The 20,402-nt window shown below is 38.4% G+C and overlaps 1 protein-coding gene across 4 annotated transcripts in view; it reads right to left on the bottom strand.

Moving 5' to 3' along the window:
- Dip2b (DIP2 acetate--CoA ligase B (putative)) overlaps positions 1 to 20,402 on the bottom strand; it is a 238,524-nt gene that overhangs the window by 169,276 nt on the left and 48,846 nt on the right. The window contains exon 1 of one of the 4 annotated variants that reach the window (XM_087200085.1): positions 12,602 to 13,370. The exons of the other annotated variants lie outside the window; for them this stretch is intronic. Within the exon in view, the coding sequence (XP_087056211.1) occupies positions 12,602 to 12,677 (76 nt within the window). The 5' untranslated portion in view covers positions 12,678 to 13,370. Of the gene's footprint in view, positions 1 to 12,601; positions 13,371 to 20,402 lie in introns of those variants that run through there. 4 annotated transcript variants of the gene reach the window in all.

The raw sequence follows: 20,402 nt of genomic DNA, 5'->3' as shown, positions 1-20,402 counted from the left end.
AAGCGCAAGGTGCCGAGTTTGATCCCTGGTACCAAAAACATAAATAAATAAAATAAAATAAAATAAAATAGAAGAGAGAAAGGATAATGTAGATTAGGAATGAAGATAGAGAAAATTAAATTGTTTTTAGAATATAAAGAAATAGCGGCATGGTAGTGCATGCCTGTAATCCTAGCACTCAGGAGGCTGAGGCAGGAGGATCCCCATGAGTTCGAGGCCAGTCTGGGCTACACAGTGAGTTCAGAGCCAACCTGAACTACAAAGGGAGATTCTGACTCAAAAAAAAAAAAAAAGAAGAAGAAGAGGAAGAAGAAGAAGAGGAGGAGGAGGAGGAGGAGGAGGAAAAAGAAACAGCACAAGGAGTAATATCATTAGATATTTTTATTAAAATAAAACTAAGAGAAGTGGGGTTAAGTTAATAAAGGAGGTATCTAGATTACTCACAAGGGGATAAAAATTTCTTAACCATGAAGGTTTATTACAGCTAGGAACAGGAGAACTTTTCTTGCGAATAATTAGTTGAATAGTGAGTTAGAATGAAAATACCATGATACGACTCAGTCTTGGACCCAGCGTGTGTAGTTCTGAGACCTCTTGAGGGGCCTCTACAGCCTCAATCTCCCACCCTGAAGCCTGAAACTTACAAGTGACACATGTGAATAACAGCTAATGTCTCACTGTGGACTCAGGTCCGTATGATGAGACTGATTTCTGAAAGCACACACAAGCAAGCCAAGCAAGTGAGCAGGTTTGCGGCCCTTCCCTATTGCTTTTGCCTCTGTGCCTGAGGTGAGGCTACGAACCAGTTTTCCCCTTTGTGCCCAAGGTTATTCCCAGCATGTGCCCAATACCCATCTGAGGCTGCCTGCAGGAGTGGAGATTTGACCAGAAATGGCTTTCAACCCGACAGGAATGCTTACAGAGCCTATGCTAGCAAAAGTAAAGGCAAAGAGAGGAAATTAGAGGACAAGGAAAGATGCAGGCAGTCACAAATTACTATAAATTAGCAGTTCTCATAAATGTCATCCACAGCTTTCTGGGACATCCTCCTACACCAAGAATTTAGGGGAGCCTACAAAGTAAAAACATTCAATAATGATATTAAGATATTATTTGCCCGTTTCACTGTGTAAAAGGCTATCTGAAAAGTTTACTTCTGTTATCTTCAAAAATGGTTATCAAACTTTATATCCATAAATTATCTGCACTGATGGCCCAAAAGCAATGGTGAGTAAAACTGCTAATGCTTAAGTGCTCTAGGAAGCTTTGGCAGGAGGATCACAGGTTTGGGCCCAGTCTGGGTAACTCAGCAACTCTACAAGACCCTGTCTCAAAGTAAAAAATAAAAAGGGCTAGAGATCAGTGCAAAGGTCCTCGGTCCCATCCCTAGTATTGCAAAACAGGAAGAAAAAGCTATAAAAATTCAACTACAAAAAGAACCACTGACATATAGAACAAGCTTCTAGAGAATTGTGCTGATTAAAAATTTCAATCCTCAAAAATTTACATGTTTTGTGATCCATGTATATTCTGTCCTTGCCCTATCCCCAGTCTGGGGATTGAACTCTAGGCCCTCATATTGAGCCCTAGGACCCCCCCCACCCCCCCAACCCCTGTTAGGCTCTTACTAACTTTGGTAAGGCTGAGCTCCCTCACAGAGTGCTGGGATTACAGGCATGTTCCACTATACCTAGCTTATATTATATTCTTGAAATGACAAAATTATAAATACAACTAGAGAAATATTAGTAATGGACAACAGGTTAGCAGTTGCCAGGGGCTAAGGAGAGAGCACATGTGAACGTGGTCATAAAAAAGTAGATCCCTGTGGGTATGGAAATATCCTGTATCTTAACTGTCAATATCCTAGCTATGATGATGTGTTATAATTTTATAATATGCTAAGACTGGGGAACTAGATAATAAATAACTAGGATCTCTGCATTATTTCTTATAATTGTGTGTCAATCTACAATTATCTCAAAATTAAAAGTTTTATTTTAGAAGGCTATAAATCCTGCCTATCAACTCAAACTGATCAAAAGTAGCTCTTCGACTAATTTTTAAAAATGTTTAGGGTTAAAAGCCAGGTGTGGTGGCACACACTTGCAATCTCCACTACTTGAGAGTCTAAGGCAAGAGGATCACAAATTTGAGGCTAGCCTGGGAGCACAGCAATACCCTATTTCAAAAAATAAAAAGGATAGGGGATGTAACTCAGTACTCCCTGGGTTAAATCCCCAGTACCACCAAAAAAAAAAAAAGTTTCTCAAAGCAAGCATTATTAGTATTAACTCATTAGGGTCCTACATCATGTCAGGTAAAGGGGATATAAAAATGAACAGGACATAGAACTTGCTCTCAAGGTGTAGTGCAGGGAAGACTGAATGACAAATGAGTTCTCAGGGCCAGTCTGAAATGTCCAACATGTGGAAGTGGTGTAACTCCACTGGAGACAGGTGAGCTAAGCGGAAAAAGGTGACAACTGAGCAGATTCTTAAAGAATGAAGATGCTGTTGCAGGCAGAAAACAGGGAAAAAAGGGTGAGATACACTTAAGTTTTTTTTCTTCTTAACAAGAAACAAAATGATTAGATTTGTGTTTTAGAAAACAACCTGACAAAAGTGTGGAGGAAGAGACAAGTTAGGAGACTATGCAGTAGTGTAAAGGAAAAGGAGGCAGGCAACATCTCAGGGCAGCAGGGTAGAAAAGGAGACAAAAGTGATGTTTTAAGGGGCCAGGGATTTAGCTCAGTGGTTCCACCGCCTGCCTCGCAAGCCAAGGACCCAATTTTGATCCCCGGTACCAAAAAAAAAAAAGTGATGTTTTAGAGGCAAAACTGTTAGGAGTGACCAAGGACAGGCATAGCCAAATTTTGTCTGTAAAGAGTCAAACAGGGACAGGGATTTAGCTCACTAGCGCTGCACCTGCCTCACAAGCACAAGGTCCTGAGTTCGATCCCCAGTACCAAAAAATGAATCAAATAGTAAATACTTATGTTTGAAGACCACATATGGTACCTGTCACAAAAAGATATATTTATTTGTCTTAACAAAAAATTTAAAAATGTAATAAAGCCAGATATGGTGGCACACACCTGTAATCTCAGTACTCATCAGGCTGAGGCAGGAGGATTGAGAGGTTGAGGCCAGTCTGGGCTACATAGCAAGTTCAAGGCCAGCCTGAACTATACAGCAAGATCCTGTTTAAAAAAAATTAATAAAAAGTAAAAAAATAAAACAAATTTTAAAGTGTGATGGTCATCTTGGCTCACTGTAGTTACAGGCCAGAATTGATATAGGAGTCATGGTTTGTTGACTCTTGATCTAGGAGTCAAGAAATAAGGAAGAAGGAAAAGCCTAAGGTGACAGCTACACTTACAGCCTAACCTAGTGACAGGCTGTGAGTGCCACTCATAATGATTGTGAGCACACACAAACAAAAAGGGCAGGGGCTTCTGTGTTGCTGCTGCTGAGAGATGAGTGGAAGATGAGCTTAGTTTCAGATGGCACAGGTGGAACTGTACACCAAATGTTGTATATAAAAATGGAAGTCAGAATAGAGGTTTGAGTAGGAGACAGATGTGGGCACATCTAACACTACAACTGTGTAAGAGGCTGACAGCCAAGGAGAGAGCATTAAATAAAAAAGTTGGTTATCATGCAAAACATCTGGAGTATGAGGGAAAGGAAAAGAGAAGCCTCTGAAAAAAAAATAAGAGATAAGTATATTTTAAAATGTTAAAGGACAATAGTAAACAAAGTTGTGGACGTGGCCTCAGCGCTCAGGAAGGAATGCTAAATCAGAAATGTTTCAGACAAGCAGAGAGAACTGCTTAGGGACACAGAAGTTCCACCACTCCCATAAACAAATGTTTGCTATAATTTCCAAGAAGCCAGTTGTTATAAGATCTCTTCCCCAAAACAAGGTTTACTCCTTGGCTTACTTATGCTACCATTTCCTATCCTGGCACCAAGCCATTCTTCATAACCATGCATGGAAAAAGGAAGCACACGTTAGAGAGGAACATTCATTCTGAAGTCTTCTTCCCTAAATCCAGTTCTACCATTGTAATGTCTCTGCATCCTTTGTCACTTGTATGACTATCTCGGAGAGGAAAGCAATTATCTGAGGCAAATGTGGGGAAAATAAATAGTGCAGTTGTGTCTTATATGCATAATCTGCCTGTGGGACTGGGGTTGGATGGAGGGATTATATTAGTGGTAGCGAACCTATGGTATGTGTGCTGGAGCGGGCTGTTTGTAACATTAAAAGCTCTAAAAGGTTTGCCATCACCTTCTTCAATACAGCACCACTGCGACCAGGGGTTCACCTGCCTATTATGGTATTCAGTTAGCAAACCAATTTGACTTTAACACTAAACTGCTTCCTTTGCCTTCACCTTTATCAATCATAAAAGTGCTATTATGCTGGTATTGTGCACACTTGTGACCCTAGCTACTAGGCAGTAGGATCACAAGTTTGAGGCTACTGTAGGCAATTTAGCAAGACCCTGTCTCAAAATAAAAAAAAAAGGACTGGGGATGTAGCTCAGCATTCCCAAGATTCATCCTTCAATAACACAAAAATATATATTCCAGGTTTGTTTTTTCAATTTATCCAGAACCTGAGTGAAGAGAGGTGCTATTTTTTGCTTGCTTTTATACTCTGCTCCTACTTTTAGGTTTAACTAAAAACAATCTATGTTCAGATTAATCTAATTTAATCCTAGAAAAATAATTCAAGATGGGGGGTGGGGTTGAGACAGGATCTCTCTGTGCTGCCCAGGCTGGTCTCAAACTTGCAGCGATGCTCCTGCCTCAACCTCACAAGTGTTGGATTACAGGTGTGCACCACCATGCCCAGCTCAAGATTTTAAAAAATGTTTTATTAGCTATCTTTCTCTTAGATGGACGTTTAAGTATTCTGATGAACAGAGTGCTGTGCTTCAAATGTTTATAAAATGAAACTGCCAACATTAAATTCATAATCACTGCTGCAATTAATTCTGAGTGTTGCATCTACTATCAGATTACAAGATTTTGGAAAGTATTTCCAACAATTCTTAATGTCATCAAATACAGCCAAGGGAAATCATAATGCAATTTGACTCGTAATAAAAATGTTCTCCAAATACTTAAATATAATTCATAAATATTTACCTCTTTGTTACTTTAAAGATATTTGGGAAGACAAATTATTTGAATAAATGAATTCAATGATTTCATGCAAAGTACCTCCACCCTATGCTGTGCCATTTTTAGAGGAAGAGAAAAATATACATTGTGCAGAGAGAGTAAATGTCAATAAAAATGAACTAACCGTTTTTAAAGACTGTCTCCTATCTGGATTCTGCCTAGTTGAACTATGACAATGTTAGGGCTTCATTAGAAAAATGAAACTCTGGTCTACGGCCATACCACCTTGAATGTGCCAGATCTCATCTGATCTCAGAAGCTAAGCAGGGTTGTACTGGCTAGTACTTGGATGGGAGAAAAACAGAACTGCTCTGAAACTGCACCACTAGTGATCAGTGCTTAAATGGGTACATCCAGGCATCATGGTACATGCCTATACTCCTGACATTCAGGGAGGCTGAGGCAGGAGGATCATATATGGGCAACTTATTGATAGCCTGTCTCAAAATTTTAAAATAAGAAAATAAAAAAGGGCTTGGGATGTAGCTCGACAAAAATAACATTAAATTTAAAATGGGCTTCTGCACTAATAATTGCAGACACTGTCCAGGACTCAAGGCATATCTTCTTCACTGTTTCTGTTATATATTGTACATTAAGAATTAACAGGTTATGTTGTAATGGTCACACTGAGACTGCGTCAACAGAGATTTGACGGCTACAGACCAAGAGTCTTACAATTATCATAGCTCAAATAGGCAGAACCCAGACAGGACACAGTATTTTAAAATGGTTAGTTCAATTTTTATACATTTCCTTTCTCTGCAGAATGCATATTTTCCCTTCCTCAGACTAAAAAATGACACAGCATTATACAATGTGACTACAGACTAGGCCAGGAAACAGGACTGAGAATGGCATGGCAGGTGGAATAAGAGCAGAATGCTCCACTACTGTAGTGATCTGTAAGTGATAAGACAATATTCAATGAATGAATGAATGCATTTGTTTGTTTGTTAGTTTATTTGGCAGATTCTTGCAATGTAGCTTAGGCTGGCCTCAAATTCAAGATCCACTTGCCTCTGCCTGTGGAGATTATTACAGGCATAAGTCACCAGGCCCTTGGGGCCGGGGATTTAGCTCAGTGGTTCTGCCACCTGGCTTGCAAGCACAAGGTCCCGAGTTCAATCCCCGGTACCAAAAAAAAAATAAATAAAATAAAATAAAATAATAATAATAATAATAATAGAAGAAGAAGAAGAGGAGGAGGAAGAAGGGGGGAGAAGAAGAGAGAGAAGAAGAAGAAGAAGAAGTAGTCATCACCAGGCCCAGAGACATACTAAATTGTACTTGTCTCTCACCCAGCACAGCACTGGGCACAGTAGGCATTCAAGCAGTTATCTGTTTAAGGGAAATGTTGCATGGGTAAAGCCCGAACTCTGGCTTCTGGGTAAGTGGCTATATTTGGAGAGTTTATGGGAATTGCTTCTTCTGGATTATGTGCTAATAGTCTGCAATAGATTTGGAGGAAGCCTAAAAGCATATTAACCATTTAGCTCAGCCTCAATAAAGGAGACAATATCCTATGCAGCTTTATGAGGTTCAAATGTGGAATTAGGTACGTGCCTAATCAATGTTGAGTGCCAAGAGTCTCCTTTGTTTTAACTGCACAGTGCTACCAAAATGCTGACACTGGACATATTCCCAAACTCTCAACTGTCTCCTAGAGCTGCTCAGATCTGATTTAATACTGTCCACAACTAATCACAGCATGACCCTCCCTGAATGGCAGCCACTTACGCAAATGCCGATTTCTGAAGGAGGCACTGCGTTGCCAAAATATTTGCTGTTATTCTAAATTCCATCAGCACAAAAGAGAACATGAAGCCAGTATTTTAAGTAAACTATTTTTAGAGACTTTTCAGTTTACAAATTTGAAAATTATAGAGCTTTAACTTTCATTATTTGGGAAATATCAAAGACAGGGAATGGAAGGGAGAAGATTTAGAAGCTGTGTAGTAAACTGGAAGTTCCTTCAAAACAGAGCTTTGATTTGTTCTTTTTTTTTTTTTTAATCTATCAGAGGGTCTAGTAGAAGTCCTTTGGCCAGCATTCAATTAATTGTTTGCTGAATCCAATTGTTACAAAAGCATCCCCAGCACATCATCAGTCCAGCAAGCCACAAATTTAGCAACTCTCAACTCTCTCCTTTGTAAATGCTTTCAGTTCCACTTATTGCAAAATATTTTTCTAGGAAATACATCTTAACTTCACAATCTAGAAATGAAAAAAGTTCAGGTAACTATGGTCTTGGTCTTTGGGTTATATTTTTATATCAGCATGTGATGGACATCTTAGCTTTGAAGAGAAAAGTAAGACACAAGAGGATAAAACAGATCCAAGTTCATGATTTTTTTTTTTTTTTACAGTTTTGCTTTATTTTTACAGATCAAATAAAGACAAATAAGAAATACTATGTGGGCCAGGGATTTAGCTCAGTGGTTCCGCTGCCTGCCTCACAAGCACAAGGTCCCGAGTTCGATCCCCAGTACCCAAAAAAAAAAAGAAATACTATGTGCTAGAAAGGAAAGAGCAACCTATGTAAAGGAGTTTAACTGGAGCCATGTTGTATTTAATGCTAAATAAGTTCTCACAGCTACATCCATAAATGTCTTTTTCTAAGGGAACAGTTAAAAATGAACTGGAAATACAAATGTAAAATGCATTTATAATATAATAAATAAATTTCCAGGGCCAGGGATTTAGCTCAGTGGTTTTCCCGCCTGTTGCGCAAGCGCAAGGACCCAAGTTTGATCCCTGGTACCAAAAAATAAATAAATGAATAAATAAAAAATAAAAAAATAAATTTCCAGTTCTGGATGTATGTTAAAGCTACATAAATTAGGGCTGGGGATTTAGCTCAGTGGTTCTACCGCCTGCCTCGCAAGCTAAGGACAGGAGTTCAATCCCCGGTACCAAAAAAAAAAAGCTACATAAATTAAAAGGCCTAGATTCCAAAGGTCAAGGAGAATTTGACTCCTACCTACCTTATAGCCACAGTCGTTCAAGAGGCTGCCAACAACACATTCTCTGTGAGATCTTTCCTGGCAACTCCATCCTTCCTCAGTCCCTCCCCTGTTACCATGGCATTTGCTTTTCATACCTCTATTATCACTTACTTCCGTATGCAACCATATTTTAATTTCCTTTTCATTGTAAATCAGTTCCTCATTAGACTATGAGCTCTTTGCAGACACAAACTAGGTCACAATTTGCTAAATTTGCTAAATCTAGTATCTACAAAATAGTTAAGCAGCCACTAAGAGTTTTGTTGAGAAAATGAAGTCAAAACTTTTAAGAACCTTGTTTCACAAAAAGCGACTCTTTCAAAGGAAGGCTTCAAGTAACCTAAGGTACTGCAAAAATTATTTGTTTATGCATGATATATCCACATATTATCTGCCTATCTTTAGAATGTCAACAATGTCTGCATTTAGCAGAGGCTCAGCAATTCTCTAATTCAATTAATATATCCAGAACATTCTGGGTATTCAGTATTCAAATAATTATACACATGTATGTACATACACACATATACAGAATACACATACTACAAACTACAGAATTTAAATGACAAATTCCTTAGATCTGTTTGTAAGATAAAGACTAAGTATTATCTACAGGAAAATCATAGAACTTTCTCAGCTTAAATCAGGATTTGGAAAATTTTCTATAGTTCATTTTTGGAAGTGATAAAGAAATCATGACAAAGCAAAACTCAAACAAATAAAAGAATTAACTCGGGCTGGGGATTTAGCTCAGTGGTTCTGGCGCCTGCCTTGCAAGCACAAGGTCCCGAGTTCGATCCCCGGTACCAAAAAAAAGAATTAACTCCATTTACAGAAGTGACAAGTTTCTACACTAAACTGAAAAAGACTAGCAGGAGATATCAACATGGGATAGCTGTTACTCTTCCTTGGAAGTTAGAGGATTTTTAAACTTATTTGTTTCACAATAAAGATAAAAATATATTAAAAATGTTTTAAAGGATGACTCATCTGATATTTACAGGACTCAAAATAGTAATAAAAACAAGTGCAAAAGTAAAATCTTTAGAGAAATTGGTATTTATGTGATATTGATGTAATAACTCTTAAAGTAATGGTTTTAATTAAGAGTCTATAGTACTATAAAATATATCTGAATGTCCAACCACAATTTGGCAAAAGGTAACACTGAGAAGTCAAAAAAGAAGGGGTTGGTGGGTTGAATTCATAAATTCAAACCTGACAGCCAACAGCAAGACTAGGTAATCTCTAACTGCCATCTAGGAGGAGTTAAAAGTATCAGGCTTTGCTTACAGCCAAACCACCAACTTGATGGATATAACTGCAACAAGATGGCATGTCAAACCTTTCACAATAGCACCCAAAAAAATTAAATTCCTAGGAATCAATCTAACAAAGGAAGTAAAAGATCTCTACACTGAAAATTACACCACTCCAGAAAAAAAGAGATTGAAGAGGATATCAGAAAATGGAAAGATATTTCTTGTTATTGGGCAGGAAGAACCAATATAGTGAAAATGGCTATACTTCCAAAATTGTTAAACATATTTAATGCAATCCCGATTAAAATTTCAACGCTTTTCTCACAGAATTAGATAAAACAATCCTAAAATTCATTTGGAAGCAGAAGAGACCTAGAATAGCAAAGGCAATTCTAGGCAACAAAGGCTTGGCAGGGGGCATCACAATTCCTGACTTGAAATTACATTACAAAGCTACTGTAATAAAAATGGCATGATACTGGCAAAAAAAACCCCCACAACAAAAACAAAACAAAAAACCCAGACCAGGGATCAATGGAACACATCAGAAGGTGCAGAAAGAACTCCAGACATATTCAGCCACCTTGTCTTTGACAAAGGAGCCAAACACCCTCAATGGAAGAAAGATAGCCTCTTTAATAAACAGTGCTGGAAAAACTGGCTTTCCACATGCCAAAGACTGAAACTAGACCCGTATCTTTCACCATGCAGTAAACTACAATCTAAATAAATCAAAGACCTAAATATTAAAACAAACACTAAATCTGCTGGAAGACAGAATATGTAGGACTCTCAAAGACATTGGTGTAAGCAAAGACTTTATGAACAAAACCCCAATCACACAGGAACTATCACAAAGAATCAACAACTGGGATCTCATCTTATTAAAAAGCTTTTGCACAGCAAGAGAAACCACCAACAGAGTGAAAAGACAACCCACAGTGTGGGAAAATTTTTTGCTAGCTGTTCCTCAAAAGACTACCATCTAAAGTATATTAAAAAACTAAAAATAATCAGATCCCCCAAATTTAAAGACCCAATGCAAAAATAGGCATCTGAAATGAATATACATTTCTCAGATGAAGAAGTAGAAACAGTAAATAAATATATGAAAAAATGTTCAACATCACTGGTCATTTAAGAGATACAAATTAAAACAATGCTGAAATCCTATCTCACTCCAGAAAGAATGAGTATTATCAAGAAATCAACCAGTAATAAATGTAGGCAGGGCTGTGGGGAAAAAGAAACCCTTATCCACTGCTGATGGGAGTGTAGACTGGTGCAACCACTGTGGAAATCAGTGTGGAGATTCCTCAAAAAACTAAGACTAGGGCCAGGGATTTAGCTCAGTGGTTCGGCTGCCTGCCTCGCAAGCGCAAGGACCCGAGTTCAATCCCTGGTACCAAAAAAAGAACAAAAAAACTAAGACTAGAGGTTCCATTTGACCCAGCTAGTCCCCTTCTTGCTATCTTCCCAAAAGAATTAAAAGCATCTTAACCACAGCAAAAGATGCACAGCTATGTTTTTAGCGACACAGTTTGGAATAGCTAAATCCTGGAAACAAACCAAATGCCCATCGACTGATGAATGGATAAATAAGATGTGGTTTTTTTTATATAATGGAGCACTACTCAGCCATAAACAAAGGTAAACTTGAGACATTTATAGTTAAATGGATGCACATGGAGACCATACTTTTTTTTGGTACTGAGGATCGAACTTGGGACCCTGCGCTTGCGAGGCAGCTGGAGAAACCACTGAGCTAAATCCCCCGGCCTACAGACCATCCTTTTAAGTGAAATAAATCGGATACACATATAAATACTGCATTGTTTCTCTGGTGTGGGAAACTGAAAGTGCAAATGAGGACCAAAATGTATAATAAATATTTTGAAACAGGAAGAAAATGTTCAAATGGTTAGGGGAAATGGGGGAAGAAGAAAGGGAAAGGAAAAAACGAGAAAAGAAAAAAATGGAAACAAAGCTTTTGTAAATAAGGAGGAGAAGGGGGGTTGAAGGGAGGGAAGGGAATGGGAAAAAGTAAGAATCAAGACATATCATGTACAGGTACAAATTCCCTATGATGAATGCGATCATTATATACACCTAAAATGTACCAATAAACTTAATTAATTAAAAAGAAAGAAAGTCAACAGGCACACACCCCCAACCCCATTCAGGATGGAACAAATTACATGCACATAACTCTTCCTTCTACCTGGTAGGTTATAAAGGATATTACAGTAACAAAAAGTCATCGGGTGTGGTGGCACATGCCTGTAATCCCAGCACTTGGGAGGCTGAGGTAGGAGGATCACCAAGAGTTCTAGGCCAGCCTCTGCTACATAGTGAGTTCAAGGCCAGCCTGAATTGCATAGTGAGACAAAAAACAAATTTAAAAAAAAGCAAACAGAAAGAAGTCATTTACCATGCCACAATGTAGTATGTTTGCTCTACAGAAAAGCTCACCTCTCCAATCTCCCCAGGAAGTTTAACACACTAATTGATAATAACATCTCAATGATTCCCCCAGAATGAGAGGGAGTTTTATGGGGAAACATATATTAAATAACAACTAATTCTCTGCTTCCACAAATTCATGACATTAACGAGTATCTGTTATTTGACACTTCACCTGCCCTGAAATTAACAAATTATACTCTAAAAAAGCATATTTTATTATGCAACTCAGACTATTTCAAATTAGTAGACAGGGATGGAGGCGCAGCTGCAGGAATGCCACAGCCCTCTACCACCACGCCTCACTATCCACTAAGGCCCAGCTCACTTCAAAGAAGAGAAATTATTAAAGAAAAAAAGGACAAAACAAGGCTTATCGGTACTATGTTCTACTGGGGAAGGCACAGGCAATGTCCTCTGAAAGCATTCATACAAAGCTTAATTTCCTGCAATTTTTTTGGAGTTGATTTTTTTTTATCAAAACTTCATGGTTTTTAAAAAAAGGACACAAAACCGTACTTCTAGTATGAGTTGAGATGGGAGTAAGGCCACAATAGCTTATCTCTCCTACTGACTGCAACTACAATGTCTGATTTAAATATAACCAAATACCAGAGAACCGAGACGAGTAAAGAGGCAAAGTGCAAAGGAAAGTCCACCAGATACTTACAATATAGTACGTTTCCTGCTTCATTTTTTTCTTTTTCTTTCCTGTCTGGTGCTGGAGATCCAACATAGGGCCTCATACATGCCAGGTAAATGCTCTACCACAGAGCCGCATCCCCAGCCTTTTTTTTCTTTTTTTAAACCCTTTACCTCCTGGCTTTGACTCCACGGTGGCTGTGTCCTGGCAGTCCAATTCACAAAACAGCATGCTGGACACACACGCTAAAACCACTGAAAGAAACTCCTTCATCATGGCCAGAGAACTGAGAAAAAATCCAATCAAGCTAGCCAACTTCCAAGAGTAAGTAAGATAGGTGGGGTACACAAATTACATATCATTTCAGTTTCCCACTTGCACTCAATCTCCCTCCTTTGCTTCTCCAAGCCTCATAAAGTAGGAAGAAATTTATTATCCTTATTTTATAAATAAAAGACAAGACTGCATTGATTCAGAAAGACTCCGAATATGTACCTTTTAAGACAATACACTCAGCCCTTCTAACTCCCAATACAATGGTGGTTGTACTATTTGTAATGTTCATTTTACTTAAAAAGTAAATACTCATTTCCATAGTGGCAAAACCCTGCAAGGAAGATGATGTGTCAATAGAGGAGTAGTGAATAAAACAGTGAGGAGTGAGAGACATGACACAGGATAAAGGACGGCAAGATGAGCAAGAAGCAAAGTCCAAACAGGCACCAAATCAACGGATTTAATTTCCCAGGTTAGTGTATGGTTATACTGCTGTTTACAATAGTTCCCAGAACAGCGAATCAAACACAGCTTGAAATTACCAGTGATAGGTGTTGTTCTTACCTGAGAAGCACAGGAGGGGAGGCAAATGGACAAGCCAAGGGCAAGAAGAGCTACTGTGCTGGGTCTAAGCGTTCCAGAAATACAGAGAACATGAGGTGCCATGGGAGTACAGAGTAAAAGGAAACAATGAAGTTGGACAAGGAGGCACACGACTGTAATCCCAGCACTGGGAGGCTGAGGCAGTGACTGGACTGAGTTCAAGGTCAGCCCAGATTACACAGTGATTTCGAGGCCAGCCTGAACTACACAGTGAGAGTCTGCCTCAAAAAACAAAAAATATATAATAATAAAACAAAACAAGAGGTAAAGACCCAGTAATTTAAAAAAAAAGTAATAAAAATGACGGGTGAGGGCCAGGGATTTAGCTCAGTGGTTCCAGTGCCTGCCTCGCAAGCGCAAGGTCACGAGTTGGATTCCCGGTACCAGGGGAAAAAAAAAGAAAAAAAAAAAAATGACGGCTGGAACAAGCTGAAGACAAAAGTGAGAAGTGCGTAAAAGAGGACCAGCATGAGAGGCAGAGCGAAGATAAAGGGCAGCTCAGCAACTCCCAGGCAGAGATAGAAAAATGTGTGCCCAGGCTCTCCCACTGAATGTCAGTAAAGAAACAATGAGCCATTAATCCACAAGCACAAAGAAGTGAAGAAACAACAGTAACACAGTTTTGCAATGTGTAGAGCAGATATGTAATAAAATTAAAATGCAAGTATAAAAGATAAAAGCAGGCATGTGAAAAAAGACCTGAGAAAGCTGAATCCTAAAACACAAATATTGAGGAGACAAAAATGAAGCAATAAGATTTATACTATACAAACCCATCTAAGCCAGATGTGGTGGCACACACTGATAATTCCAATTCTCTGAGAGGCTGAGGCAGGAGGATCACAAGATCCAGCCCAACCTGGGCAACTTAGCAAGTCTCTGTCTCAAAATTAAAAATTTAAAAAAGAAAGGAAGGAAGGAAGGACGGACGGACTGGGGATGTAGCTCAGCCCAAAAGCCCTGGGTTCAATCCCTTGTACTGAAGAAGAAAAAAAATACAGCTTAAATGAAAGGATGCCAAGACAAATGAATGGTCATGGGGAAACTGAACAACCACAAGCAAAAGAACAAATATTGACCTTTATCTTATATCATGCACAAAAACTAACTCAAAATGGTACTAAAGACTTTCCCATTTAAGACCTTAAACTCCTGGAAGAAAACACAGGGGGAAAGTCTTCACAAAATTATACTGGGCAATGATTTCCTGGATATGATACCAAAAGAAAGCAAAAGTAAAAAAACCCAAATGGGACTACAAGGCACTTAAGAATATTTCATCAAAGGACAAAATCAGAACAGAGAATAGGCAACTTACAGATAAGAGAAAATATGTATAAATCCTGTATCTAGTTAACAAGCTAATATCCAAATGTACAAAGAACTTTACACAAGACCAACCCAACAAGAACAATTCAACAAGAACAAAAAATTAAATAACCCAACTAAAAATGGTAGAGTGAAGGACTTGAACGGATATTTTTCCTAAGATGGGCAATAAGCATAAAGAAAGATGCTCAACATCTAATCTTTAGAGAAATGCAAGTCAAAACCACAATGAGATGTCACCTCATGCCTATTAGAATGGCTAATAAATCCCACAAAACAATAAATATTGGCTGTGCATGTGGAGAGACTGAAACCTTCGAGCAATGTTGGTGAGACTCTAAATGGTTTAGTCTCTTTAGGAAAGTTATGAAGTTTCCTCAAAAAATCAGAACTATCATATGATACAGTGACCCTACCACTGAGTGGATACCCAGAAGAACTGAAAGAAGGAAATTTAACAGTTATTTGCACCTTCATGTTCAGTGAAGCATTATTCCCAATCACCAAGAGATGAAAGTAATTCAAATGTCCTTTTCCAGATGAATGGGTAAACAAAAACCAAAAAAACAAAACAAATATATATAAACCTTAAAAACGAGAAATCCCATCTCATACCACATCATAGGTGAACCTTAAGAACATTACACTAAGTGAAATAAGCCAGACACAAAAAGATAAATGTGGTATGATTCCACTTACATGATGTAACTAAAGTAGTAAAATTCATAGAGAGAAAGTTGGTGACTACCAGCAACCTGGGGATAATGGGAAGGGAAGCTATCTAATGGGTACAAACTTCAGACACACAATGAAAAGTTCTAGAGGTCTGTTTCACTGAATATTTGTACTTGACACTACTGAACTACGTAGTACTTACAATAGTTAAAGTGATAAATTTTGTTATGTGTTTACTTAATAAAAAATTTTTTAAAACACCTAAAATGGGGCTGGGGATTTAGCTCAGTGGTGCCACTGCCTGCCTTGTAAGCACAAGGTCCTGAGTTCAATCCTGGTACAAAAAAACCACAAAAAAACCCCACCTAAAATGAAAAGCAAGGAAACAAACTTTATGAAGCAGCTGAGTGGGAAAAGAAGCATAATGAATAACTCAGGCCCTCTGAGGTATATGAATCAATTCAATGGAAATATCTATGGCTGCATTCAAGGCACCAACCTTGGTTTTCTAGGGGTTTCAAAGATGAATGGAATGCAGCCTTGTCTTAAGAACTGACTACCTACGAAGACACACTTGGGAATGAACTATAATACCAAATAGTGCATGCTAAGCATGGACTATAGATGTAGGTACTATACAAGAACAGAGAAGGTAGAGTTTGATCCCCAAAGTGAGGATGGAAAAAACCCTGCATTAAAGACATGAAGAAATGTATCACATGTCTGGCAATATTTTAACGCTGGGGGGAGAGAAAATGCAGGGCTTCCTACAATATGCTCAGTCTAGTAAAAGAGTTGGACAAGTAACACACAAGAGAAGTCTGAGAAGTACTACAAAAAAGTTGAGGAAAAAGACTAAGAGGTGGCATCTGAAGGCCGTCTAAAATCTGTCCTGGGGAGTGGGTGATGACGCATGGAGGTTACCTAAGCTGTGACCTCAAAGATGAGAATGGGAAATAAGAGAATTAACTTGAACAACAGGACCGAGATGTAAATGGTACAGTTTGCTCAGAGCACAGAAATGGATTCAAAAGAAAAATTAGGAGACAACATCTCTTAAGACTGTGAAAGGCACATTGTTTGTAAAGTTTAAAAAAACTGAAAATAGGCAATCCTGACTTTCTACAGTAGCCCACACTGTGTCTCCTAGACGCAGCATAGACTTTTATCTTTGCTCTCACCCTCTTTTTCCATTTACTTGGCCCAAGGTTGTTCTGCAGAGCCAGTTTCTCTCCCACTCTTCACTTTTACTTTCTCAAATTTTGCCACACGATTAAAAAACTGAAACTATCGAAATATTCATAATATGGAGAGTTAGATATGTAATGATACACGTTACAAACATACTATTCTTCTATGAAGTGTCTATTCATTTCATTTGCCCATTTTTGAAAGAGCATGAAACTATTCATTATTCTTTAAAGGAGAGTACTAGGACTGGGCATAGTGGTGCATGCCTGTAATCCCAGTACTCAGGAGGCTGAGACAGGAAGATTGCCATGAGTTCAAGTCCAGCCTGGGCTACACAGTGAGTTCAAGTGAGACACTGTCTCAAAAAAAAAAAAAAGAGTACTAGGCGCCTTTTCGATAGAACAATGCTATTTTACAATTCTATAAACTGTAGAAAACTGGTAAATAAATGCGAATAATTTTTGTCCACAAGAGATGCAATTGATACCTCTTCTCCAACCCAAAGACCAGTTTTGTCTGATAGCAAATTTATTTCAAGATTCCTGACTGCCTACATATATGTATCTGCTGTTTGAATTCTTCTGAATAGGTTGTAAAAAATTTTTGATATGTGTTTTTTTAAAAAAGATGCTATGTTGGGGCCGGGGATTTAGCTCAGTGGTTTCACCGCCTGCCTTGCAAGTGCAAGGTCCAGAGTCCGATCGCCGGTACCCAAAAAGAAGTGCACACAATAAAATGATGCTATGTAACCAGCAGATTACAAGAATATGATTCAGGCTGGGGATTTAGCTCAGTGGTGCCACACCTGCCTCGAAGTGCAAGGTCCTGAGTTTGAACTCCAGTACTGGGGGGGGGGGAGGACAAGAATATGATTCCATCTGGAAAACAACAGATAAAGAATTATAGTAAGTCCAAACTAAGATCAAAGTGGATTAAAGATCTAAATATTGAGACAGAAACACTAAACTTGCTGGAAGATAAGTTAGGTAGAACTCTTGAAGATATTGGCATAGGAAAAGACTTTATGAACAAAACCTCAGTATCATGAGAACTAGCACAAAGAATCAACAACTGGGATTTCATCTTATTGAAAAGCTTCTGCACTGCAAGAGAAACCACCAAGAGAACTAAGAGACAACCTACAATGTGGGAAAAAGTTTTTAGCAGCTGTACCTTAGACAAAGGTCTACTATCTAGAATATATAGGGAATTGAAAAAAATCAGACCCCCCAAATTCAAAGACCCAATTCAAAAATGGGCATCTGAAATAAACAGACATTTCTCAGACAAAGAAGTAAAAGCAGCAAATAAACATATGAAAAAATGTTCAACATCACTGGTCATTCGAGAGATGCAGATGAAAACAACCCTGAGATTCCACCTCACCCCAGAAAGAATGGCTGCTATCAAGAAATCAACCAGTAACAAATGCTGGCGGGGGTGTGGAGAGAAAGGAACCCTTCTCCATTGTTGGTGGGAGGGCAGACTGGTGCAACCACTGTGGAAATCAGTATGGAGATACCTCAAAGAACTAGGGCTAGAGGTCGCATTTGACCCAGCTATTCCCCTGCTGGGTATCTTCCCCAAAGAATTAAAAGAATCATACCACAGTGATATATGTGCACGCATGTTTATAGCGGCACAGTTTGTAATAGCTAAAGCTTAGAAACAGCCCAAGTGCCCATCAACTGGAAACTGGATAAAGATGATGTGGTTTTTTTTTTATAAAATGGAGTACTACTCAGCCATAAAGAATGACAAACTAGAGACATTTATAGCTAAATGGATGCATATTGAGGCCATACTCTTAAGTGAAATAAATAGGACACACGCGTGTAAATACCAAATAGTTTCTCTAGTGTGAGAAACTGAGAGTGTAAATAAGGATTAAAATGATTAAAATGAATTACTGATAATTTGAAATAGGAAAAGGTCCAAAGGGGTAGGGGTGGTGGAAGGGGAAGGGGAAAGGGAAAAAGGGAAAGGAAAAAATATGAGAAAAGAAAAAAAAATGGAAACAAAATCTATGTAAATAGGGAAGGGTGGAGGGAGTGAAGGGCACACAGGTAATGGGGAAAAAAATAAGAACTAAGATACATCATGTACAGGTACAAGCACCCCATGATAAATGTAAACATATTGTATACCTAAAATGTACCAACAAAAGAATTTTTAAAAATTATAGTAAGTCCTTAAACACATATATATTATATATTATGTTACATATTATATATATGCACACACATAGAAAAAAGACTGAAAAAATATATACCAAAAAATAGCCAGGCAGGGAAGCATGTGCCTACAGACATATCTATGAGGGAAACTGAGGCAGTAGGATTATTTGAGCCCAGAGTTAGGTCCAAGCCAATCTGGCAACATAAAGAAATCCGTCTCAAAAAAAAAAATCTCCAAAATACAAGACCCAATCAAAAAATAGGCAAGTGAAAATGAATCAATACTTCACCAAAGTACAAATAGCCATAAATACACGAAATGTCTGCCATCATGGCCATTAGAGAAAAGCCTATTAAAACAGCCCTGAGATTCCATCTTACCCCAGAAAGAATGGCCATCATCAAGAAATCAAATAACAAATGCTCATGAGGCTTAGGAGAGGGCACTCTTCTACACTGCTGGTGAGAATGTAAACTAGTACAACCAGTACAGAAATTAGTATGGAGAGTCCTCAAAAAACTGCAACTTGAAATTCCATTTGACTCAGCTATTCCTCTACTAGGTATCTTTCCAAAAGAGTTAAAAGACATCATATTACAGTGATACATGCACACCCATGTTTATAGCCGCACAATTCATAATAGCTAAATCTTAGAAGCAGCTTGCAAGGCCATCAACAGGTGAATGGATAAAGAAAATGTGGCATTTACACACAGTGGAGTACAGTACTACTCTGTCATAAAGGAGGATAAACTCAAGTCCTCTGTATGAAATGGATGCACCTTGAGACCACAATGTTAAGGGAAGTAAGTCAGACAAACAAGCTTAAATATTGCATGATTTCTCTTATATGAGAAACCCAAATTATAAACAAAGAGCAAAATAAAAGATAGATAATAGGAAGCAGGGAGATAGATCTTTCTCAAACTGGAAGATCAAGAGATGGAGGGAGGCTCAGTGGTTCTGCCGCCTGCCTCACAAGCACAAGGTCCCGAGTTCGATCCCTGGTACCAAAAAAAAAAAAGAGAGAGAGAGATGGAGGGATCAGGGAGGGGAAGGGAATGAAAAAAGGAATTAAGATGTATTATGTGCATGGACCAACTTGCCACAAAGAATGTTAACATCATGTACTGCAAACATGTACTAATAGAAAAAATAAATATAAATAATTTTGAGGGAGAATAGAAAACAAAATACTAACAACAGTTAACTCTGTGGTACACCAGTAATTTTTGTCTTGTGTTTGCTTATCTATGAATTTTTACATTTTCTACAATGAACATCCACTGCTCAATGTATATGGGAACAACTAAAAGCTTTAAATCAAATTCCAACCTAAAGGAAAAGCACTGATCTCAGAAACATCAGAAAATTGTAAAACACAACAATCAGAATCCATGTAGCACTGAGGTAAACAGTCTTACTCTGAAGGCCTAAAGCCACCACACAAATACAATACTGGGCAATAAATACTCAAAAATAATGAGCCCTAGCGCCAGGTGTGGTAGTGCACACCCGTAATCACAGCACTCTGGAGACTGAGGCAGGAGGATCACCACAAGTTCAAGGCCAGCCT

Source organism: Heterocephalus glaber, unplaced genomic scaffold, assembly GCF_053883595.1.
Source record: "Heterocephalus glaber isolate CG9 unplaced genomic scaffold, H.glaber_assembly_v1.0 deba00001733, whole genome shotgun sequence".
Taxonomy (NCBI): domain Eukaryota; kingdom Metazoa; phylum Chordata; class Mammalia; order Rodentia; family Bathyergidae; genus Heterocephalus; species Heterocephalus glaber.
The sequence above is the reverse complement of the archived record's forward strand: the minus strand, read 5'-3'. Positions and strand labels throughout refer to the sequence as shown.